Source organism: Mercenaria mercenaria, chromosome 5 (genome assembly GCF_021730395.1).
Source record: "Mercenaria mercenaria strain notata chromosome 5, MADL_Memer_1, whole genome shotgun sequence".
Taxonomy (NCBI): Eukaryota; Metazoa; Mollusca; class Bivalvia; order Venerida; family Veneridae; genus Mercenaria; species Mercenaria mercenaria.
Window position 1 is genome coordinate 79,595,285 of NC_069365.1, and position 26,485 is coordinate 79,621,769.

At 34.7% G+C, this 26,485-nt stretch overlaps 1 protein-coding gene across 1 annotated transcript; it reads left to right on the forward strand.

Moving 5' to 3' along the window:
- Positions 1-3,377: 3,377 nt before the first annotated feature.
- LOC123557732 (sodium channel and clathrin linker 1-like) lies at positions 3,378-26,485 on the forward strand (the record flags this gene model as incomplete). The annotated part of the gene is made up of 17 exons (XM_053544712.1): positions 3,378-3,440; positions 4,000-4,071; positions 4,679-4,729; positions 6,408-6,478; positions 7,316-7,406; positions 8,794-8,885; positions 9,392-9,478; positions 10,097-10,187; positions 11,082-11,180; positions 11,829-11,975; positions 12,589-12,737; positions 18,748-18,940; positions 19,780-19,916; positions 20,306-20,444; positions 21,291-21,386; positions 21,954-22,057; positions 25,349-26,485. Coding segments are annotated over 17 exons (1,791 nt in total), but the record flags the coding sequence as incomplete, so codon positions are not given.

The following is a 26,485-nucleotide window of genomic DNA, read 5'->3' on the forward strand; positions in this document are numbered from 1 at the left end:
TGCTTATGAAGTGAGCATATGATCCGCGCCATGAGAAAACCAATCTAGTGGCTTTTGTGACCAGCATGAATCCAGACCACCTGCACATTCCATCACAGTCTGGTCTCGGATCCATGACCGTTCACGCTACATTTTTCCTCTAAATTGCAGTAGCCTTTGAAAGCATACAGCTAGCTGTTCTGGATCAATGCTGGTCGCAAAGCCTCTATGTTGGTTTTTCTTCATTGTGGTAGCTGAATATATGAATAATATTCTCTTATTAGGCGACCAAGCTATTGTTTAATTTTTTAGCTCACCTGTCACAAAGGACAAAGGTGAGCATTTGTGCTCGCAGCGCGTCCCGTCGACCGAGTCGTCCTACGTGCGACCGTGCGTGCGACCGTAAACTGTTTTGCTTTTGACCACACTATGAAGGTCACATTTTTACATGGGATCTATTATGAAAATTGTCAGAATGTTCACCTATGGATGATATCTAGGTCGTTCGCGAAACGTGGTCATCTGGTATCAAAAACTAGGTCAGAAGGTCTTACAAAAATAGACCACCTTGTGACCTCTCTAGAGGCCACAAATATCTCACACAGATCTTCATGACAAAAGTCAGAAAGAGTTCACGCTTGATGCTATCTAGGTCAAGTTCGTAACAGTGTCGACGTGGGTCAAAAAACTAGTCAGTAGTCGAAAAATATAAATAACCTTGTGACCTCTCTATAGGCCATATTTTTCATGAGATCATACATGAATAATGGTCAGAATGTTTCATGACACTTGATGATATCTAGGTCAAGTTCGAAACAGGGTCCAAGTCGGGGTCAAAAACAGGTCAGTAGGACTAAAAATAGAAAAAAAACTCTTCTGTGACCTCTCTAGAGGCCATATTTTTCATGAGATATACATGAAAATGGTGTCTGAATGTTCAGCTTGATGATATCTTAGTGGTCATGTTCGAAAATGGGTCACGTGGGAGTAAAACTAGTCAAGTAGTTCTAACAATAGAAAAAAACTTGTGACCTTCTCTAAGATGCCATATTTTTCAAGAGATCTTCCATGAATATTGGTCAGAATGTTCACCTTGATGATATCTAGGATAAGTTTGATACTGGGTCCATGTGGATCAAAAACTAGGTCAGTAGGTAGACCATCTTGTTAAAGCAGGATCTAAAAAATAGAAAAACCTTGTGACCACTCTAGAGGCACAGAATTTTCTCAATGGATCTCAAGAAAAAATGGTCAGAATGTACACCTTGAAGATACGTAGGTCAAGTTTGAAACTGGTCACGGCGGTCAAACATAGGTCAGTAGGTCTAAAAATTACAGAAAAAACTCCATGTGACCTCTCAAGGCCAAATTTTTCATGATCTTCATGAAAAATGGTCAGAATGTTATAGCTTGATGATATTCTAAGATAAAAGTTCGAAACTGGGTCACGTGGGGTTTAAACACTAGGTCAGTTAGATATAAAAATATGAAAAACCTTGTGACCACTCTAGATGCCGATATTTTTCATGAATCTTCATGAATATTGGTCCAGAAAAGGTATTCATCCTTATGATATCTAGGTCAGGTTCGAAACTGGGTCACGTGGGGTCAAAAAACTAGGTCAGTAGGTCAAAACAAATAGAAAAACCTTGTGACCATCCTCTAGAGCCATAATATTCATGAAGATCTTTCATGAATATTTAGTCAGAAAGTTCACCTTGATGTGAAATCTAGGTCAAGTTGAAAACTGGTCATCGCGTGGGGTCAAAAACTATGTCAGTAGGTCTAAAAATAGAAAAGACCCTTGTGACCTCTCTAGAGGCCTATATTTTTTCATGAGATCTACATGAAAATTGGTGAACAGTTCCGCTTGATGATATCTAGGTCAGGTTCGAAACTGGGTCAGTGCTTCAAAAACTAGTCAGTAGGTCGAAAAACATAGAAAAAAAACCTTGTGAATCTTTCTAGAGGCCATATTTTACCACTGAGATCTATCATGACAATTGGTGAGAAGTTCACCTTAGGATGATATCTAGGTCAGTTAAAAGTGGGACACGTGCCTTAAAAACTAGGTCATTAGGTCAAAATAGATATAAAAAACCTTGTTACCTCTTTAGAGGCCATATATTTCAATGGATCTACATGGAAAATTGGTCAGAATTTTTATCTTAGATGATATCTAGGTCACATGTGCTGAAAAACAATGTCACTTTGTCAAATATAGAAATAAACGTCATACTCAGTTCAACACTTGTGTCAAGTGGGAAATGGGTGAGACGATCAGGACCACATGGTCACACTTGTTTCTTTTATTCTAATGTGACCGCTCTGTAATTTTTAGTTCTTTTAAAAAAAAAGTTGAACACATATCTAGAAAATTATATAATGGAATTATAAATATCATACATGTTTTTGTTCACAGAACTTAATCATAATGATTAATTTTGTGCAGTACATAAGAATCATGATAATTATTAAGTCTACTCATATTACTACTGACTGTCGTCTAAAGTACACTGATCAGTTCTAGATTTTTCCGGCTAAATTCAAAATTTGAAGACAAAAAAAATGAAACATTAATTCTTGAGTCATCACATTGTAATAAAATACTTATTGAATGGCTGTCAGTTTAATAATCAAAAACATTAGAAGACCTCAGTATTAATTTGACTCTCACAGCTCAACCATTCAATAAGGTGTACAATCACCTTATCTCTCTAGGTAGTTTATAATTTGAAACCCTATAGACTAAGCTTCAAATCTTCCTTTTTAATGAATCAAGCATCAAGATGTACCTGTTTGCCATCAAACACTTTACTGGGGTATTTCAGGAAAACTGAAAAGGTCTTAAGGCCAGAGGTTTGCCATAGCTGGCTCCACAGGATAAGTGAGAGGTATGCAATTTTTAGCGGTTCAGAAAAAACACTCTCAAAAGACTCCTCTTTCTAAAAATTTACCTTTCTATTTTTATTTACCCCTATAGTTAATTAATTTAAATCAATTGTAAAACAGCTGCCATTTTTAGGCAGGCATGTATATTGTAAGATCATTTTTATTGCCTATCATATTCAAAATCAATTATGATGAGATTTCCTATGATTTTTCATATTAAAATATATGTTATTACATCATAATATTTAGTACTATGAGATATTTACTTAAGTCCAATATGTATTAACAAGATTTTTTCCATATGAGAAGAGAGTATTAAGCGTTCCCCATGAGTATGAAACCCCGACATATTTCTTTTCTCCCAATACAGTAGGTTAATAATGCATTCATATTATAAGTTTGAATATATTGAGCCTAATCAATTTGTATCCCTAGATTTAAATGAGAGGTTGACGAACGATGCATTAAATTCTTCAGTCTTCCAGTAATGGTACAGGATACCGTAACATTTACAGGGTGATGAGGAAGTCTTACAAAACCTACAGATGCAAATAGAGTCAGTTGTTCAGGTATATAGCTTGTTTCATTGAAATATTAATTGTCATACAAGTATAGTCTGTTTCTATGTATGGTATTCTAGTAATTGTATGTAGCAGATATAAAGTTTGAAAATTAAGATTTTTATGCAAAAATATAAATTCTCAAAAGAGGGAATATCAGCAATGGCTTATGATGATTCCATTTCCTTTGAGACTATGATAAATGATTCTAGATCTGTCACAATGGTACTGGTCCGTCTACAGCAAAATATTCATTTTTGTATGAGATTCATTATGAAATAATTCGCTAATTGACATTATTTGGTTATTGATTGTTTGGACTGATCAATTAGAGGTTAATGCTTTATTGCCTGGCGCAGTTAGGGAATTATTGCTGGAAGAACTGCGAAAACATTAAAAAATTCAGCAGACCGTTACGGCTATTATTATATTTGCACACATAAGCAAAAAATGCATGTCCACTAGACGTGGCTCATTATGCAGTCAGAACTGCATCATTTTCATTACCATATATTGTTACATTGTTATGGAAAATATATGTGTGTGATTTATATGTTTGATTATTCAGGAGAAGGAAGCAGCAGTTGAGAGATGGCATGAGGCTGAACAAGAGATAGATAGATTACAACACCAGCTGCAGGTATATATACATAATCATTGTATAGTATTCGTAACTGACTTTCTTGTGTCTTTTGGCAGTATTGAAGCATGTTATAAATACATAAATTACAGGGGGTAAAAGAATTAACATTCTGCATGCCAGACAAAGTTTTCACTTGTTTTGGCTGATGCTGCTTAAAACATTTAAGAGAGCTCTGGAGCGTTTTATTTTATGCAAGAATGTGTAATTCATATGAATTGTAATCCAAATAGTGCTGAAAGAAAAGAATTTCATTAATTATATTTCCTTCGATTAATGAAGAATCTGTCATCAGATGAAGGAGTGAATGAACTATCTGCTTCCCAGTGTTATTGTTTAAGTGGTAATTCAGTAATGCCACATTACCACTCAAAAACATTACTACTTGAGCCCAGATAATTTCATCTGCACCTATCTTTATCCTGTGAATGATTCTTATATTATCAGGATCTAGCTATATTAGGTGATTATATTTTATTTAAAGATATATAATATATTTAATATTAGCTATATTAGTCTTTTCACTTTTTCGTCACATGTGTAATTGTTTTGAAAGTGTACTTTATATACAAATCCCGTTTATAATTGGTAATCTTCTGTCTCTCAGGAAGAGAAAAACAGTCATCAGTGGGGTGTTATAGAACAACAGGCACAGCAGGTAAGGCAACATCATTTGTTGGTAATAATTTCTTTAATAAAATTATATAGAAGATATTTGTTAATTTCCACAGATATGATCTTTCTCTGCCAAGGGAGACAATATTTTCATGAACACAATTTCATCTTAAGAGCTGGTAATATACATAAGTGAACAGTGTCCTTCTAAAAGGTGCCAAATGGTAAAGACTGGATGGTTTTTAGATTTCTATTTAACTATCTAAAAAGGTCTAAAGTAAGGCAAGGTATCCCAAATTAGTCATTCTAATTGTCAGCAACAAAACTTAACATGCTATTAGTTATTAATTTCTCTTTGTCTGTTAAAAACAATTCATCAGTAAAAGTATAAATGAACAATGACATGTTAAAAAGTACCTTACGGAAAAAAATGGTAAGCATTTTAATGTCATAAAATCATAAGACTTAAGTACAGATATCTTACTTATTTTTTGTATGTTATTATACCCCCACCAAACATGTTTGTGGGGGCTATATAGGAGTCAGTTTGGCATGTCCCATCCCGTCCCGAACTCTATATGCCTGGAAGGATTTTAATATAACTTCACGTTATTATTCCTCGAGACCAGATGACGTGTTGAACACATCACCTGTACCTGATGGTCAAAAGTCAAGGTCACAATTCAAGGTCAAAGGTTAGATATTTGGTTTTTGCTCCATAACTTCTGCCTGGAAGGGTTTTATTACCAAATGGATTTGATTCAAACTTAAAGTAGTTGTTCAACATCATCACCCATATCATATGACACAAGGGCCATAACTGTTGCACTAATATTTCATAAATTATGCCCCCCTTTTTATTTAGAATTTCAGGTTAAAGTTTTGATACACTTTCACTTTATCTCAGTTATTACTAAATGGATTTGATTTAAACTTAAAATAGATCTTATCACCCACATCATGTGACACAAGGTGCATAACTCTGACACCAATTTTTCATGAATTATGCCACCTTTTACTTAGAATTCAAGGTTAATTTTGATGCATTTTCACTATATCTCAGTTATTACGAAATGCATTTGATTCAGACTTGAAGTAGTTGTTCCACATCATCACCCACATCATATGACACAAGGTGTATAACTCTTGCACCAATGTTTCTGGAATTATGCCCCCTTTTTGCTTAGAATTATACTTATATAGTGTTTTGATACACTTTATATGTACCTCTCTTATTATTTGATATTTTTTAACACAGACTCAAACTATTTTGCAATATTCATCCACCATTGGAGTCATTAAACACTCCAGTGAAAGTTTGACTTTGGCTACAAGCCACCAATTTTTTTTATGTAGTTATGGCTCCTTTCCAACTTAAAATTTGCCAAACTCATGGTTGCCGGACAATAACTCAGGAAAGGCTTGACAGATTTAGGTAAATTTTGGTACACGGGTGTAACATCATAAAATACAGGTCAAGTTCGATTTAAATTGCACTTTCTTGTGGTCATGTCTTTCTTATGGTTGCCATTGTTCTGTGACAAGACCGTATTGTGGGGGTATTCATCACTCTGTGACAGTTTCAGTTTTTTGTATGTTGTAAATGCATAACCATACTTGGTTGAAAACTTGTTCAATTTCCTTATCTGTATATTTCTGTATTTTTTTTTTAAGTTTGTATTTTATGATAGTTTATCAAATGATGCATTTATTTATTTTAGATGCAGTCAGAGTACTTTGAGACAGTGAACCTTTTAAATAGGGAACTTGAACAAGTACAGACTGAATTAAGGTAAGGATTTGTAATATATTCACAAGCATTAATAGTATTAGTATGTTAGCTGTTTTTATCTTTCAAGACATAAGAATGTATTTAAATCATTATGACAGTGATATGTGCTTGTGTTTTTGTAAGTATATTAGTAAGTTATGTAAGGGCATTCTCATCCATTAGAGGTTCTTCAGAATTCTGAGACAAACCTCTGATTTATTTCTTTTGTTACTTGGTGAGCATGCTCACTTGTAATTACTTCCAAGAGTGGTTTCAGCAAATCAATGTTTGCCATTATTCGGTATACCGAACTTTTAAATTCAAACTATATCTTAGCAACATACGTGCCTATAATGAATTAAGACAATACTGCATGACTTTGATTAATAAAGATTTATTCCTCTGTAAATCGGATGTTAAGAATTTCATCTCAAGAAGTAAAAATATTCCTTGTAGTTTGGCATCGATATTGAAAAGGACGCAGTTACGCTTTTCAATTCCGATTTTGATTGATCAAAAGATTTGTCATGAAATGTCACTGATTGGCTGAAATTTTTCACCTGTATTGTAATCAAACTAAAATTATTGGCAAAATGTGCCAGAGGTTCAACTAGGGAACCATGGTAAACGTCTGGTATGCAAGAATGTCGAAGGGTGAATGTGTGTTTTGAAAGAGTAAAACAAATTCTTGGAAAAATTGTATGGTAGAGGTTTTTTAAATTTTTTTTTTCTAAATATGGGACTTTATGAAATTGTCCATACCATGATTTTGCAGGTACTTTGAGATATGAATTAAATATCAGTTGAAAACAATGACAAGCAAGTTATGTACAAATATGTTTTATTCATTATGTATAGACAAACAAGACAAGAATTAGAAACTTCCAGTCTTCAGGTGAAGGATTTGAGAAGAACAAACAAAGAATTAGAGCAGCAACTCAGTTGGAAGGTAACCTTTCTTCATAGAAATTTTCTTGACATGTTAGCATTTAATATTGTAAAACACCATGTATCATGAAATGTAATTCATAATGGTGCTGTTGTCAAATGGATGAAAATGTTTGCCACTCAGTTCAGCTGTCATGGGTTTTAGTACCAATTAGATGCATGATTTCCCCCATCCCCAACTCTTCATGTGATGTTATGCAGTTTTTTAGCTCGACTATTCAAAGAATAGTAGAGCTATTGGCCTCGCCCGTGCGTCGGCGTAGGTGTCTGCGTCTGCGTCAGCATCCCGATTTGGTTAAGTTTTTGTATGTTAGCTGGTATCTTAGTAACCACGTGTGGGAATGGATTGAAACTTCACACACTTACTCACTGTGATAAACTGACTTACACTGCACAGGTTCTATAACTCTATTTTGCTTTTTTACAAAATTATGCCCCTTTTTCGACTTAAAAATTTTTGGTTAAGGTTTTGTATGTAAGCTGGTATCTCAATACTCACTTATTGGAATGGATTGAAACTTCACACACTTGTCCACTGTCATGATCTGACATGCACTAAGCAGGTCCCATAAGTCTACTTTTTTTTTTCAAAGTTATTATATGCCCCATTTTCCACTTAGCACTTTTAGTTAAGTTTTTGTATGTAAGCTGGTATCTCAGTATCCACTATTGGGAATGGATTGAAACTTCCCACACTCGTTCACTGTCATAATCTGACATGCACTGCACAGGTCCCATAACTCTACTTTGCATTTTAACTTAATTTTGCCCCTTTTTCAGCTTAGCAGTTTTTTTGGTTAAATTCTTATATGTAAGCTGGTATCTTAGTATCCACTAATGGGAAAGGATTGAAACTTCACACACTTGTTCACTGTCATGATATGACATGCAGTGCAAAGGTTCAATAACTCTACTTTGCATTTTAACTTAATTTTGCCCCTTTTTCAGCTTAGCAGTTTTTTTGGTTAAATTCTTATATGTAAGCTGGTATCTTAGTACCCACTAATGGGAATGGATTGAAACTTCACACACTTGTCCCACTAATGGGAATGGATTGAAACTTCACACACTTGTCCACTGTCAAGAGCTGATAAGCACTGTGCAGGTTCCATAACCCTGTTTTGCATTTTTACAAAATTATGCCCCTTTTTCGACTTTTGTATTCATTCAATTGAAAAGGCTGTTGAATAGTCGAGCGTTGCTGTCCTTCGACAGCTCTTGTTTTATCAGGAAGTGGATTTGAGAGAGTCATTCGAGATTGATTCAAATAAACTTCAAACATTCTTTACAATCTGACTTAAAGGCACTACAGTAAATTAATATGAGTTATGTATGGGAGATATATTTATATGAGTAATACTGAGATTGCCTAACTTCATTATTTGTAGGACCAAGAAGTTGCGGAGGTTATATTTAAAGAAGGCATCACAGATAGCAAAGTGAATGAACTCAAACGTATCATGGATGATAGGAAAAGAAGGTATCAAAATGAAATTAAATTTCAATTTTATTTTGTGTGTTTGCAACAATATTGATAATAAAATAAACATTCTTAAAAAAAAAACTTTCCTTTTAAATGTCTGAGGCCCATATGAAAGATTTTGCATGCTCAAATGGTAAGCCTTGTTAAATGAAGAAGTCATTACTATTACTATTACAGTACAACTTGTATTAAGAGACCACCTAATGGAACGGCAAAATGTAGTCTCTTTAATAGCACAACTGGTCCATTAATACAACATAGTTTGAAAAGAACTTAAAAAGTGGTTTTGGAAATTAAATGCTTTTTTCAGTCATGGTGTTGCAACAAGTTTGACTGTGTTATGTTCAATGTATTTTCTTTTAATAAATATGGTAGTGAACCAATAATGTCAGTTATGCCAATTTTCATGTGATTGCAGATTATGGTATCCTACTTCTGGCATTATTCAAGCTATTTAATGTAATTTTTGTATGGATTTAGTATCAATAGGTCTTGTATTTTAGAATTTCAGGTTTAGAGTCTGAAGTCGAAGAGTTTAGGAGAGAAAAACAGGCACTGGAAGTGAGAATAACAGAAATGCAGAAAAGAAGGTAAGAAACGCATGAAAGCTATTTAAAATATCTGTTCTTGATGGGATACAATGTATTTCAGCTCTTAAGAACACCTTAATGCTCTCACCTATTTTGAAGTAATTTTTATTTTAGGTTGTGTAGCAAATGAATGGATTCTAAATCTAAGTCTGTTTTTTTCTCCTTGAGGAAGTTCTAGCTAGTAAGGGTTGTTTGTTTGTATTATTAGGGTTATGAAAAACCAGCATTTATTCGTTTGCAACTTTGCAGCTGTAATTGGTTTGGTAAACTTAGGTACAACCTCAGGCATTATCTGTTAGACTTAGGTTGACAAACTGGCCTACAGCAAACCAATTCATCTTTTTCTTACTTCTTAGAATGTGTCTTTGAAATAACAAGATGACTGTTAAATGTATAAGTATGGTTGCATACCTTAAGTTACTGTTTAAAAGGGAAGGTGGATCTGAAAAAATGTTTTACTCCTCCACTGACAGCCATCACTGGGTTACACATACATGTACACTTGAACACTAAAATGGCAATTTTATTTGTTATGTCTGCAAACAAGCAATGATGTTTAAAGGCTCTGAGTTTAATTTCCCACTCAGGACTCATAAAAATTGATGTGTTATATTTCAGTTCAGATGTTGGAAACAGAGAGATGGAGGCTGTAGATCAGATGAGAGAAGCTGTACAGATGGTTGAAACTGCAGCACTAGAAAAAGAACAGGTACCTTCATTACGACAGAGGTCTTTGATACTGTTAGTTAAGGAGTTTTTGCAAGAAATTTATTTTTGTTCTGTTTGCATAAACTGTCCCTTACAGGTAAAAGTAAATAATGATCTAATTAATTGTCCTGTCTGCTTTTCAAGTTTGCCAGACACTGTGAATATTCTATAACATGCACCAGTTTCAGTTTAAAAAATGGTCAACTTTTAGCCTTTCACAAAAGTCTCATTTCATAGTAGTTAAAATGATTTTTAGTTACTGTAAATGCCGAACTGTTATCATCTTTGTCATGTTTCCAAGTTTTCTTATCACAAATGCTTTCCAAATTTGATCTGAGCATGAGCTGAAACTATAGTTAAATCTGTCCTACACAATTGTTAGATAAAAGTTTTACATGTGTCATGATAGCAACAGTTTCTATTATTTTTGTTGGGGCGCCGGAAGTCAAATGGCTTAAGTCGCTGACTTCGATCACTTGCCCCTAACAAGTTAGGGCATAGAATTCCTCATGTGAGAAGGCCATTCAGCTGGCTTACAGAATGTCTGTGGCTCTACCCAGGTGCCCATTCATGATGAAATAATGCACAGAGGGACACCTGTGGTCTTCCTTCTCCATCAAAAGCTAGACAATCACTGTATGACCTAAATTGTGTTGTTGTGACATAAAACCCAATAAAAAAGAAAAGGAACTATTTTCATATCAGTAAAATTGTGTTTACATGTTTAATGTAAATTAACTTCCCATTGAGAATAAAGAATTGATTATTTTATGCTACACATCATTGTGTTGACACAATTATTGATTAAAATAATTTAATGAAAAAAAATTGACCCTTTTGTGTATTTCTTCTTTTATGGCTAACATAAACTGACTTTAGAAGCATTTATTTGTAGGCTGAAGTATCTCTCCAGCAGAAAGATGAAGAGTTAGAACAGCTGAGAGAAGTTATAAATAAGCTTATTAATGAAGCAGGTGCTAGAACAAGGCAAGAGGTAAAAATTAATAATATGTTTTCCTTGATGTCAGTTGCTGTTCTATGGTCAAATATATTTTTTCCAGAGCAATTTTATGCTGTTTTCTGAGACTAAATCGACTATATTCTATTACATGACTCCTTATATTAATCGTCAATTCATAATTTGTGCTATATGACCAGTTTATATTCAGCACATGTTATCACAGTTTATAAGTCAAATGAAAAGCAAAAATTAATTTCTGATGTTATGCAATAAAACATGGCTTGCCAGTCAATAGTCAAAACTATTGGTCCTTTGTTCTTTGGACCTCTTTTGACTACTGACTGGAAAGCCATTCATTAAGTCTATATTGTATGATTGTGATATATTTATGCATAAAAGTAACTTTTCATATTCAAAAGAGCAAAGTGTTATACATACATAAATCACACAGTATGACACTGTATCCCTGTCAAACTCTTCCATAAGAGTGTTAATCATTTCTTCATAGAATTTATCAGTATAGTTTTCACAGAACATGATGGAGATGCAGAAGACTGACACAAAAACCATTGAAGAGTTGATCACTTCCTTTCATTCCAGTAAATATTCCTAGCTTTTGGAAAACAAAAGGATGTAATTGTTCCTTTGAAACAAGATAACACTGAAATCTGAATTCTTCAGGTTGATCAAGTACGTGCTCAGTGTAATGACAGGATACAGAAGTTAACGGAGGAGGTGCATGCCTTAGAGATGGACAATTCAGAAAAACAAGACAGTCTGGAGAAAGCCATTAGAGAGAAAAGAGCTGCAGAATCAGAACTTGAAAAAGTTAGTATTAAATCTCAGTATATAAGGGTATACATTGTCAAGTGCTTCTCTCTGATAATGTCTTTATAATTTACACGCGCAACAGTTACTCTACAGTTTTTACTTACTACATTTCTAAATTTGGGCTTGTGGTTTAGTTTTGATCTAGAATTGGTGAAAACAGTACCAAGGTTTTCTTCATTAAATATTACTCTAGTTGACAAGATCTTATTCTGTATGTTCTCTTATTAACGCCCTAAGGGGGATTACATTTTGCAAAAGGGGCTGTGTTTATTTAGATCCTGAAATATATATCAAAGACAATTCTACATTTTTTAGTAAATATAAACAATAAATTTTAAACAAACTTAGCATGAAGGGACTCTAATGATTATAGCACTACCATAGTGCATGTATTCACTTATGATCTGAATTCACTAAAAAAAAAAAATATAGGAGGAAGCGTTTATAAGGGGATGGTCATTAATTAAGGAATAGACGTTTTTCTTATAAGCTGATGTGTCACAAAAACATATTCAAATAAAAACAACTGCATGCATGAATAGATAACTTTAAGTATTAAGTATGTAAAGGTGGAGTGAATTTCATTTTATATATGATTTTATTTGACTAGGTATATAAAGAAGGAGTAAACCAGATGAACAAGGATCAAGGAAGTTTTGAGAACATGAACAAGCGTGCTATAAATGCTGAGAGGTCCAGAGATGATGCTAATCTGTTAGTGGAAACTTTACAACATAAACTGAAGAGAGAGGAAATGAAGTAAGTCACAGAAACTGTGTGACATCTTTTAGTGTTTTGTCATCACAGATACATTTTGAGGAATTAAATGCCAGTACTACAGGCTGTCCAGCATCCCTTAATTCCTACTATTTAGCTCACCTGTCACATAGTGACAAGGTGAGCTTTTGTGATCACCCTTCGTCCGTCGTGTGTCCGTCCGTCCGTGCGTCCGTCAACAATTTCTTGTCTGCACGGTAGTGGTTTCATTTATGATTTTATTTTAACCACTCTTGCACACAACTTGTATCACCATAAGATCTCGGTTCCTTTCTTGAACTGGCCAGATCCCATGATGGGTTCCAGAGTTATGGCCCCTGAAAGGGCCAAAATCAGCTATTTTGACCTTGTCTGCACAATAGCAGCTTTATTTATGATTTGATTTTTACCAAACTGGCACACAACTGGTTTCACCATAAGACCTTGGTTCCTTTCTTGAACTGGCCAGATTCCGTTATGGGTTCGAGTTATGGCCCCTAAAGGACCAAATTAGCTATTTTGCCCTGTCTGCACAATAGCAGCTCATTTATGATTTGAATTTGATCAAACTTGCACAAAACTTGTGTTGCCATAAGATCTCATTTTCCCTTTATTGAACCGGCCAGATCCCCTAATTTTTTCCCAGAGTTATGGCCCCTGAAAGGGCCAAAATTAGCTATTTTGACCTTGTCTGCACAATAGCAACTTCATTTATGATTTGATTTTAACCAAACTTGCACACAACTTGTATCCCCACAAGTCTTGGTTCCTTTCTTAAACTGGCCAAATTCCTTTCATGGGTTCCAGAGTTATGGCCCCTAAATGTCCAAAATTGGGCTATTTTGGCTTTGCAGCCATATAGAACATCATTTATGTTTTTATTTGATACAAACTTCCAAAATATCTTCAACAACAATAAATTTTGGATTCCATGACAAATCAGATCAACGAGTTTCCAGAGTTATTTTATATCTGATTACCTCCCCTGATTGTAGTCAAAATGGATTTATATCAGTAACTACATACAGGACTTATTTGAAATTTCATTATTGTCATCAGTTGGACCAAGCCAGTCAGGGTAGATAACTATGGACTGCTTTTATGTCAAATTACCTCCCTTTATTTCAAATTAAAATGGGTATATCTCGTAACTAATGAAGATACTGATCTGAAATTTCATTTATGTCAGCAGATTTATTTGGCAGATCCTTCTTTATTAACTACAATAATTTTCTTTTGAATTACTTCCCTTTTACATTACTATAAATAGCCTAAATTTTTATAACTTTTTATTATTGGCCATAGGGAAAAGCCGGGGACCCCCTTTCCTGTGGTACAACAGGGGGGTATCTCCAATTTTAGGTGTATTTTTACAATATCTGTACCTTGTAAGAATTTTGTTTTTCTTTTTGGTAAAATTTCTTTCCTTTGTTGTTCCTGTCCTTTGGACTTAGATATTTTTTCTGAGGATCTTCTTGTCCTCAAGTGCAATGATAACAGGTGAGCGATATAGGGCCATCATGCCCCTTTTGTTTTTTTAATTTGGCTAAAATTCCTGGAAAAAATGAAAAATCAAAGGTAATTCCTAAAAATCTCTACTTTGCCCCCCCCCCCCCCCCCCCCCCCCCCACCCCCCCCCCCCCCCCCCCCCCCCCCCCCCAAATTCCTATTTTTTAGCTCTGATTGCCCCGTGTTCGTTGTCGTCCTTCGTCCATCGTCGTCTGTCGTCAACAATTTGACTGTTAACACTCTAGAGGTCACAATTTTGGCCCAATCTTAATGAAACTTGGTCAGAATGTTACCTTTAATAAAATCTTGGACGAGTTCAATATTGGGTCATCAGGGTTCAAAAACTAGGTCACCAGGTCAAATCAAAGGAAAAGCTTGTTAACACTCTAGAGGCCACATTTATGACTGTATCTTCATGAAACTTGGTCAGAATGTTAACCGTGTGGATCACGTTCTAAGCTGGGTCATGTGGGATCAAAAACTAGGTCACAGGTCAAATCAAAGGAAAAGATTGTTAACACTCTAGAGGCCACATTTAGGGCCATATCTTAATGAAACATCGTCAGAATGTTAATGTTGATGATCTTTAGGTCAAGTTCAAATCTAGGTCAAGTGGGATCAGAAACTAGGTCACCAGATGAAATCAAAGGAAAAGCTTGTTAACAATCTAGAGGCCACATTTATGAGCATATCTTAACGAAACTTGGTCAGAATATTAATCTTGATGATTTTTAAGTCAAGTTGAATTCTGGGCTAGGTGGGGTCAAATACTAGGTCACCAGGTCAAATCAAAGGTAAAGCGTGTTAACACTCTGGAGGCGACATTTATGACCATATCTTAATGAAACTTGGTCAGAATGTTAATCTTGTGGATCTTTAGGTCAAGTTCTAAGCTGGGTCATGTGGGATCAAAAACTAGGTCACAGGTCAAATCAAAGGAAAAGATTGTTAACACTCTAGAGGCCACATTTATGACCATATCTTCATGAAACTTGGTCAGAATGTTAACATTGATGATCTTTAGGTCAAGTTTGAATCTGGGTCAGGGAATGTGACCTACTGACCTACTTTTTTGTTTTTTAGATACAGCCTTGAAATTTGGATGACATGTACGTTTTGCACCCAATCTTTTTTAAATGACCTTAATGACCATTTAATAGACATACGACCCTATTTTTTGTTTTTAAGATACAGTCTGAAATTTGGATGACATGTACAGTTTTGCACACCGATCTTAAAACTGACTTTCAGTGACCACGAATGTGACCTACTGACCTACTTTCTTGGTTTTTAACATACAGCTTTGAAATTTGGATGTCATGTACAGTTTTGCAGACTGATGTTAAAACTGAATTTCAGTGATCATGAATATGACCTACTGACCTACTTCCTTGTTTTTTTAGACACAGTCTTGAAATTTGGATGACATGTACAGTTTTGCACACCAATCTTAAAACTGACTTTCAGTGACCATAAATATGACCTACTTTCTTAATATTTTAGCATCAGTTTGACATTTGAAACATGTAGCTCATATTACTCAGGTGAGTGATCCAGGGTCATCATGACCCTCTTGTTTATATAAAATTGGAGTTAGGGAAGTATTCCATGCTAAATATGTTTTAATGTAGTTTTATAGGTCTTCTTATTCAGTGCATGCAGTTTTATCCAGTTTATATACATCTTGCCACTGGTTCCATGGGTTCAGTCTGTTATTGGCTGTGACTGGATGACAGAGGTGTGAATTCTGAAGATCAGGGGCCAGTTGTTCGAAACTTTAACTGGCTGTTAAACTAAACGCTGATTAAATTTTTATTCAAAACACTTGTTGGTGGGAAACACTAGTATGATGTTTTGATTTTATTGTAAAGAATTTTCAAATTTCATAATTCTTAACTCATACATTTGTTTTTCTAAGTTTTCTAAAATGTCAAAACTAACCCTCAAAGTAATCAACCCGTTAGCTTAATCCCTGTTTAAAATTTCGAACAACAGGGGCCCGTATTTTATATATATATATATTTAAGTTGGTAATTTTAGCCCAAACATATCTAAAGAAATTGTAACACTTTCCTAATTTTAGCTCTAATGTTTGTGTAAAATCACCCTAAAATTTGCCATAAATTTTTGTCAGAAGGTACTGGACAGCCTGCTGTTACTGCTTCAGGGTTCTCTAGGCTCATTGACATTACTTGTCCCATACTGATTTGGATTTAAGCTGCTCTCAGAGCACTACATTCTTTGATGAGGAAGACATATTTTTTGAGGTTTGTTGCTCTACCTAGGGTTCTGCCCTTGTCTGAAATATGGCTTGGAGGTGTTACACTGGTATTCCTCTGCTATTGAAGCTGGAAAGTTATATTATCGTCACCTTCCATGCAAATCTTTTATAACAGTTAACAAACAGAAACGGACACAAATGTTTCATACTGAGGCATAGATGTGACCAAGGTTGTCTCAAAGTCAAATAAAGCAGAACAAAGAAATCTTGAAGGAGATAACTAGTGGATTTCTCTTTTTGAAGATAAATCTATGGGAATTCTATTTGTTCTTTGGAATAGACAAAACCACAAACTCCTTGGAAATCAGTCCCTGGTGAATATCAGTGATTTAGCAGTATATTAATCCTTACCCTGCCAAATTTCTATAATGGACTACTTACCAAAAAGATACTGACTGAATGGCGAACAGTGAAGATCATGATCAGACTGCATGGATGTGCAGGCTGATCATGATTTATCCCCCCGCCAAAGGCGAAAGGGATATTAGAAATGCTCTCCGTCCGTGCGTGCGTGCGTCCGTCCGCAACGATCTTTGTCCGGAGCATAACTCCAAAAGTACTGGAGGGATTTTCTTCAAACTTCATACACTGATAGAACACATTGGGAGGAAGTGCAGTGTGCAAGAACAATAACTCTACCTTGCCTATTTTTTGAGTTATTCCCCTTTATCATATTTTCTTAAAAAATTTTGTCCGGAGCATAACTCCAAAAGTTCTGGAGGGATTTTCTTCAAACTTCATACACTGATAGAACACATTGGGAGGAAGTGCAGTGTGCAAGAACAATAACTCTACCTTGCCTATTTTTTGAGTTATTCCCCTTTATCATATTTTCTTAAAACATTTTGTCCGGAGCATAACCCCAAAAGTACTGGAGGGATTTTCTTCAAACTTCATACACTGATAGAACACATTGGGAGGAAGTGCAGTGTGCAAGAACAATAACTCTACCTTGCCTATTTTTTGAGTTATTCCCCTTTATCATATTTTCTTAAAAAAATTTGTCCAGAGCATATCTTCTTCATGCATGGAGGGATTTTGATATATCTTGGCACAAATGTTTACCACCACGAGTCGGAGTGTTATGCGCAAGAACCAGGTCCCTAGGTCGAAGGTCAAGGTCACACTTAGAGGTCAAAGGATACAAGAATAAAAATCTTGTCCGGAGCATTTCTTCTTCATGCATAGAGGGATTTTGATATAACTTGGCACAAATGTTCACCACCACGAGACGGAGTGTCATGTGCAAGATCCAGGTCACTAGGTCTAAGGTCAAGGTCTCACTTAGAGACCAAAGGTCAGATACAAGAATGACTTTGTCCAAAGCATTTCTTCTTCATGCATGGAGGGATTTTGATGTAACTTGGCACAATTATACACCATCATGAGACGAAGTGTCATTCGCAGTTCCCTTCTTTAGAATTACTTCCCTTTATTGTTACTTTAAATAGCTTTTATTGTAACTTTTTCATTACTAGTTGTAGGGAAAAATGGAGACCACTTTTCTGTAGTACAACAAGCGTGCTAAATCCAATTTTGAGGTGTATTTTGACCAATCTCTACCTGATAAAGATTTTTGTGTGGACTTGCAATATATAATTGACCCTAGGGAAAAAACAAGACCACTTTTCTGTGGTACAACATAGATGTTACTCTCCAGTTTTAGGTGTATTTTATTATATATAAGGTATCTCTACCAGGTAAGAAGTTTTTTTGTGGACTTTAAAAAACAAAAGACTTACAATGATTACTAAACAACCACAAAATTAACATTCCATTTGCAAATACAGCTGCTAGAGTAAAGAAATTTGCTTTGATGGGCATATATTGGGACATTCTGGCACTCTTGTTCCCTGTTAGCTTTCCATTCCTTTTTACAGTAGCCATATAGAAAAACATCATAGCTATACTGTTCATGAAAATTAATAAAATTTAGCAGTAAACCACCTCACTACTGACTTATTCTTTCTTCCACATCTTAAAACCCCTGATGCGGACCACAACTAAACGGTTCTTCAAAGCTTTCCCCAAAATTAATACTTTCAGACACTAACTTAGCCTTCAATTATTATATGCCCGGTGGGGGGATTAGCCATGTCTAACATGGCTCTTGTCTACACTGGCCACAAAGGCAGAATCAATCATGCTCAGCATAATAAGGGTTAAGATCAAATGCAATTTAAAGATAAGATATTGTTAAATCTGTTACATGTCTTTATTAAGTGCTCAGCAATTGAAAGACCAACTAGAAGGTCAGCTGAACAACTACAGAGAGAGAATGTCAAGTTTGCAGCAAGAGTTTGAGAACGTCAATGATGACCGTGTAAGATTGTTGGATGAAATTGATGATATGAAGAAAAAACTACAATCAGCTCAACAGGAGAAAGAAGCTGCTCAAAGAAAGTACCAGAAAGAGGTCAGTTTTCTTGTTACACAATGAACCTTTTTATGCCCCCGAAGGGAGGCATATAGTTTTTGAACCGTCTGTCAGTCTGTCGGTCTGTCAGTCTGTCCGCAATTTTCGTGTCCGGTCCATATCTTTGTCATCCATGGATGGATTTTCAAATAACCTGGCATGAATGTGTACCACAGTAAGACGACATGTCGCGCGCAAGACCCAGGTCCGTAGCTCAAAGGTCAAGGTCACACTTAGATGTTAAAGGTCATTTTTCATGATAGTGCATTGATGGGCGTGTCCGGTCCATATCTTTGTCATTCATGCATGGATTTTAAAATTATTGAGCATGAATGTGTACCACAGTAAGACGACATGTTGCGCAAGACCCAGGTATGTAGCTCAAAGGTCAAGGTCACACTTAGATGTTAAAGGTCATATTTCATGATAGTGCATTGATGGGCATGTCCGGTCCATATCTTTGTCATTCATGCATGGATTTTAAAATAACTACGCATGAATGTGTGGCACAGTAAGACGACGTGTCACGCGCAAGACCCAGGTCCATAGGTCAAAGGTCCTAAACTCTAACATCGGCCATAACTATTCATTCAAAGTGCCATCGGGGGCATGTGTCATCCTATGGAGACAGCCCTTGTTTTTGTTCCTGTTAGACAAGTTCTTGAGGCCCACATGGTAGATGAGGAAACCCAATGTGTACCCGCTAGAAATAAAGTTATTACTTACCTGCTAGCTTACAGTGAATGTATTTTGCAAATTACAAATTAGTTTAAAAAAATTCAATAACTTTAACTAATATATTTGTTAAACTGAACAAAAAATTAACTTTTATTCCATAGATTACAATTTATGAACAAGAGAATAACATGAAGCTTCGGGAATTTGAAGTTAAATTACAGTCTACCGAAGACGTCAATAGACACTCTATGTCAGAGCTTCGTAAACTGTTGAATGGTCAACAAAGAATGTGTGCGAGGTAAGTTTTTTTACTATAATTTTTCACTGACATTTACACGTAAAGTTCTCTTTAAGTTTTAAGACTCTCAGAGTCTCTGTTCCTGTGCTTTTGTTAAAAATTGGATTTAGATAATGTTCAAATACTAGTAGCCAGTTAATGTTCTGGATACCTTATGATATTATATGAGTTGAATATATAATTTCAAAATGATTTGAAAGTTAATGGTGTATATAGCAAGAAGGAAACACGATCTCTGTCTTTGCTTTTGATACACTTTCACTGATGTGCTGACTTTGATATGTAAGATTGTTTTTGGTATTTGCAGAAACATTGTAACAATTTTTACATTTCATAAACTAGACATGGTTTTTGTTGTCAGTTTTTCAATTTCTTTCGTTTTGTTTTAGATGGAAGGAAGAATGTACAAGTATAGCACAGAAGTATGAAGCCAAAGTAACAGATCTTAGGTCAGAGATTACACAACTGAAGAAGAGGAATCATGAAGTCACAAAATTACTCAAAGATAGTCAAGAAAAAACTTTACAGGTATATATCGAGGGTTGATGGAAAATTGTTATACGTTATTCTGTGGGTTTTGACAGTTTTCCGTAAGTTATACATGGAATGAAATTTTAGCTGAAATAGGTCAGTGGTGTGATGATAAGAAAGCTTTGAACAACTTTAATTTTAAGTTTGAGGAAATACCTGTATGCATGGTTAAACTATACAATGAAGTTTAGGAAATCTGTAGGAGAATTAAGATTGGTTTGTGTGCCCATATTTGCTGACTGACTTTTGTTTATATACGGGTTATGTTTAAAAAATGAACTAGATGTAATAAAACACTATTTCCTTAGGTTCCTTAGGTTCTTTAAAGTTTACGGGGTCACCATGACTGTGTGGTAATGGTCGCTGGCTTCCAGTCACTTGCCTCTCACCGATGTGGGTTTAAAACCCTGCTTAGGGTGAAGAAATTTTTGTTTTAAGGAGACATTCGGTTGACATAGAAATTTACGGTTCTACCTAGGTACCCACCCATGCCTGAAATGATTCCTGGAAGCGCACCTGCGTTCAACCTTTGGCATCAGAAGGCGGAAAAGTCACAATATGACCTAAAGTGCGTCAGTGTGACTTTAAACCCAACAAAAACAAAAAACTTAAGGGGTTTGTAAATGGTTTTGTTCATGTGGAAGGACATTTAAATGATTTAGTCACGCTTGGGCTAGAATTCAGCATAAATAAAAATCAGATCTCTGAGCAAGGACTGAGCACTGGTCCAAAGTCTCAGTGAACATTTATTATTTCTACAAACTCAGCAATAACCCATAGTGAAATACAACTGATATAAGACATAAATTATATTAAACTTATTTTTTTGTCATTTCGTGTCAGGCTGAGAAGATGATACAGGACTATACAAGAGGTATACAGAGAATGGAGCAGAGGATGAGAGATTCTGAAAGTAGGGCAGCTGATGCCTCTAAACAGGTAAGTGTATAATACTGTATTTGTTGTCTTTTGATTCCATCTTCATGTATAACTATTAACAAGTAATTGATTGGTTGAACAAAATCTTGTTGCCAGAGCTTATTCTTCAATATATACTTCACAGTTGGTGTCGTCGATTAACAATTATGACAAATGTTGAAAACAACCTATATTCTTGAACTGTGACTAAATATCATGTTTAAATTGCACTGTTAGGTGTGTAAAAAATGATGCTATGACTTTATTCAGTTTGTAGCTGATTTTGCAAATGTAGTAGATATATAAAACCCAGTAAACATTGTTAACAGTCATTCCTAAATTATTGCCAGACATCAGTATATTTAGTCTACATGTTGATTGACTAAACAGCAAAATGTTATATTCAAACTATGACACAGGCTTAATTTTCATATCAGGTCAACTCATGCTTTCATCTAGATGTCTGAATAACTACAGTATACAAACATGACTCACTAGATTGCATTAGATTGCATTAGAGGTAAAAAAAAAAACAAAGTGGTTTCTGCGAAAAACTTGCACATGTATACCTGTGATATTTTATTTTAGTTATCAAGACATATTCTCAGGGGGAAACAGATGGAGAGTGAAAGAAGGAGTTTATCTCAAGAATTAAAACGCAGTCAGATGGAGGCATCAACTAAATCTGTTAGGTAAGATTAGTGTATTGATAGTCTCTAGCTTTGGTTACTGGCATACCATGGATAATTGCAAGTCAGTACCCAGATTGTTAAAAATTGAAACTCGCTGTTCATACTCCATATTACTTTTGTTCAGATGTAATTCTGAAAATGCAATACCATTTGTAATTCTGAAAATCCAGTACTGTCTGTAATTCTAAAAACCAGTATCGGCTGTAATTCTGAAAAAGAAAAAAAAGTACCAGCTGTATTTCTAAAAACCAGTATCGGCTGTAATTCTGAAAAAGAAAAAAAAGTACCAGCTGTATTTCTAAAAACCAGTATCAGCAGTAATTCTGAAAAAGAAAAAACAGTACCAGCTGTATTTCTGAAAACCAGTATCAGCTGTAATTCTGAAAAAGAAAAAACAGTACCAGCTGTATTTCTGAAAACCAATATCAGCAGTAATTCTGAAAAAGAAAAAAAAGTACCAGCTGTATTTCTGAAAACCAATATCAGCAGTAATTCTGAAAAAGAAAAAAAAGTACCAGCTGTATTTCTGAAAACCAATATCAGCAGTAATTCTGAACACCAGGATCAATTGTAATTCTGTAAACCCCGAGTCAGCTGTAATTATGAAAAACAGCAGCAACTGTAATTTTGAAAACAAGAAGTATCAGCTGTAATTTTGAATCCCACCAAGCATCAGTACTGTTCGAAGATGTAATGTTATCATATAAAGGGTTTTGTCAATATGTAATTGATATTTAATCTTCATGTTAAAATTCATTGTAATATGTTTTGTTCTACTTAATATAAAAATGGTGTACACCAGATATCTGTTTTTTTGTATAAACAGTTGATTGTAAGGAACTAAGGTTGGTATTATGTCTGCGTGTCTGTTAAACGTACATCACAAACTACTTTCTTAATTAATTTATTCTGTTCTGGTACTTTTAAGTCACAGACACTTTTACAATCAGGTAAACACTTCAAATGTTACGTTCAGATTTCTTTTCTGTTACATATGGCATCTGTTTGAAGTTTTCATTTCTTGAATCTATGCATGTTCATAAGATGAACTTTCATCTGTTTCATTCTTTGTGTATTTAAACTGTAAATGTTACTTGCCCGTATGTTTGCGCTAAATTTTATGTCTTGCGTTCTCTTTTCACACCTTTGTAGATTGCTAAATTATATTCATCAGTGCTTATTTATATTATAAGGGCAACACACATACATGTTTACTTAACATTGTTAGTCATTCATTTTGTATACATGCTATTGTTTATGTATACTGTATACATGTACATGAATTATCTGTGCGAAACGCATACATGTAAATTCATTATCAATGTATAATTAATACATGTACATGTGTTATCTGTTTGTAATTCTATGTCATTGAGATACATGTATTATCCGTGTATAATTCTATGTCAGTGAGAAACATATATTGTCGTAATATAATTCAATGTTAGTGAGATGTGATGGCAGTTTTCTTCTTCTTTCTAGGAAAAAAAAGAGACATACTCCTTTTGCGTTGGGATTTAGAGTGTTCTAACTTTTGAAGTTTATTTAATGAAACAATTAATTGTATGTAAAGGACTTTTTGCACAAATGCATATTTTAGTAATGTAACATAATGATGAAATAATTTTTAGCTCGACTATACGAAGTATAAGGAGAGCTATCCCACTCGCCCCAGTGTCGGCGTCGGCGTCTTTCCGAGTCCCCACCTTGGTTAAAGTTTTGGTGCACTTTCTCCTTTTTCAACTTATCTCTGTAATTACAAGATAGATTTGATTCAAACTTGAAATACTTATTCCTCATCATCATCCACATCATCTGACATAAGGGCCATAACTCTGGCACCAATATTTCATGAATTATCCCCCCTTTTCACTTAGATTTTCAGGTTAAAGTTTTGATGCACTTTCACTCTATCTCTGTTATTACTGAATGGATTTGATTCAAACTTAAAATAGTTGTTCAACATCATCACCCACATCATATGACACAAGGTGCATAACTCTGGCACCATTTTTTCATGAATTATTCCCCCTTTTTACTTAGAATTTTAGGTTAAAGTTTTGTTGCACTTTCACTCTACCTTTGATATTACTGAATGGATTTGATTCAAACTTAAAATAGTTGTTCAGCACCATCACCCACATCATATGACACAAGATGCATAACTCTGGCACAATTTTTCATGAATTATTCCCCTTTTTACTTAGAATTTCAGGTTAAAGTTTAATGCACTTTCACTCTATCTCTGTTATTACTGAATGGATCTAATTAAAACTTAAACAATTGTTCAACATCATTACCCTTAACATATGACACAAGGTGCATAACTCTGGGACCAATTTTTCATGAATTATTTCCCTTTTTACTTAGAATTTTAGGTTAAAGTTTTGATGCACTTTCACTCTGTCTCTGTTATTACTGAATGGATTTGATTCAAACTTAAAATAGTTGTTCAACATCATCACCCACACCATATGATGCAAGATGCATAACTCTGGCTTCAATTTTTCATTAATTATTCCCCCTTTTTACTTAGAATTTTAGGTTAAAGTTTTGATGCACTTTCACTCTGTCTCTGTTATTACTGAATGAATTTGATTCAAACTTAAAATAGTTGTTCAACATCATCACCCACACCATATGACGCAAGGTGCATAACTTTGGCACCAATTTTTCATTAATTATTCCCCCTTTTTACTTAGAATTTTAGGTTAAAGTTTTGATGCACTTTCACTCTGTCTCTGTTATTACTGAATGAATTTGATTTAAACTTAAAATAGTTGTTCAACATCATCACCCACACTATATGACACAAGCTGCATAACTCTGGCACCAGTATTTAATGAATTATGCCCCTTTTTGCTTAGGATATACTTATATAGTGTTTTGATACATTTTATCTTTACCTCTCTTATTACTTTAAGTTGATATTTTTGACATAGACTCAGGCTATTAGCAATATCTTCATCCACATTGGAGTCATTAAACACTCCAGTGACAGCTCTAGTTTCCTCAGATGTGCCCAGTTTCACTATCCAGCATCGAAATAGTCGAGCGCGCTGTCTCCTGTGACAGCTCTTGTTATATTTCTAATGTAAAACAAAATAATAATAATTTAAGATGTAGAGAAAACGGTTACATGGGAACAGTTACTATTGTGGTATACTAAATAAACGATAGGTTGCTCCCTTATGCGATTTCAGAAAATATATTGGTGTGCTCAGTATTTGTTGCCAATAATGACCAAGTTATATAATTACCTTAAATAGGTAATCTTTTTTTCTGTTACAGAAGTCACCCAGATGATTTACATATCGCAGATTTAGTGGCAAGTCACGGTTCGATGAATGGATCAGTCAGGAGGAAAGGAGAGCTAGACCAATTCATTGAGGATAGATGATAGCATGCTTATTATAGATTTTTTATAAGACACCTTATCATAACTCATGCCAGTTTTCCTTTTTTTTGTCATTTATTTTGTTATTTCATTGTTTTATTGTGTATGCAATGAAAGAATGACAGTTACATGCGCAATATGCCAATAACTGAGTAACTGTTTGCATAAAAATGTAGATGGTATGAAAACATTTGCATTTGTTTCTTAGTATGGAGCAATAGTAATCACAAAGCCCGTCCAGTAAACTCGTTAGCGGAAAAAATTTTGTTCTCCATGATGGATGGATTGAGAAAGCAAAATGTCAAAGGTCAGTTGTTCTCCAACTCTGATTTAATTTGGGAATATGGTATCAGTTACTTGCCAAGGACTGCTCTATACTGGTAATTCAGGAACACTTGTAAGCAATACCAGAGTGTGTAACTAAACAATTTTTGAAAAGGAAAAGCAAAACAAAGTTGATGCAGCTGCAGACTTGACAAGTTAAGTAATTCATAGGAAAATTGTGAATTCGTGATACCTTTTATTTTTGTGTACATTTTCAGCTGTTGCATAGACTGTTAGAATATCAGCCACATTGTGAACAATTATATTTTTAGTAATTTCCATAATCTGGACATTTGATAGATGTCATTTCCCTGTAAACATATTTCCAATTCCTTAGCATTTATTCAAATTCAATAATAGGGTTGTTAACGGGCAAATATTTGATGGAACTAAAGAGTATCTGAAACTCCGTCCAGAACATTGCTTTAATTTTTATCAGTCTATTTTCCATGGACTGACTAGGTACCCTAAGAAGTTTTTTTTATATGTAGATCTGTTTATTTTTTCCCACGTGACTGTGATATATAACCCATTTATAAAACTTTTTCTATTTTGTTTCATTTGATATCAGTCGAACTGTTTCCAGTGTGTTTTGTGTCCACTGTTTGCACGACTTGCCATTCAGAAATGTAACATTTTAACTTTATAAGACATGTACTGTACTTCATTTATACCACAGGGATTGTCAGTTTTTAATATAATATTGT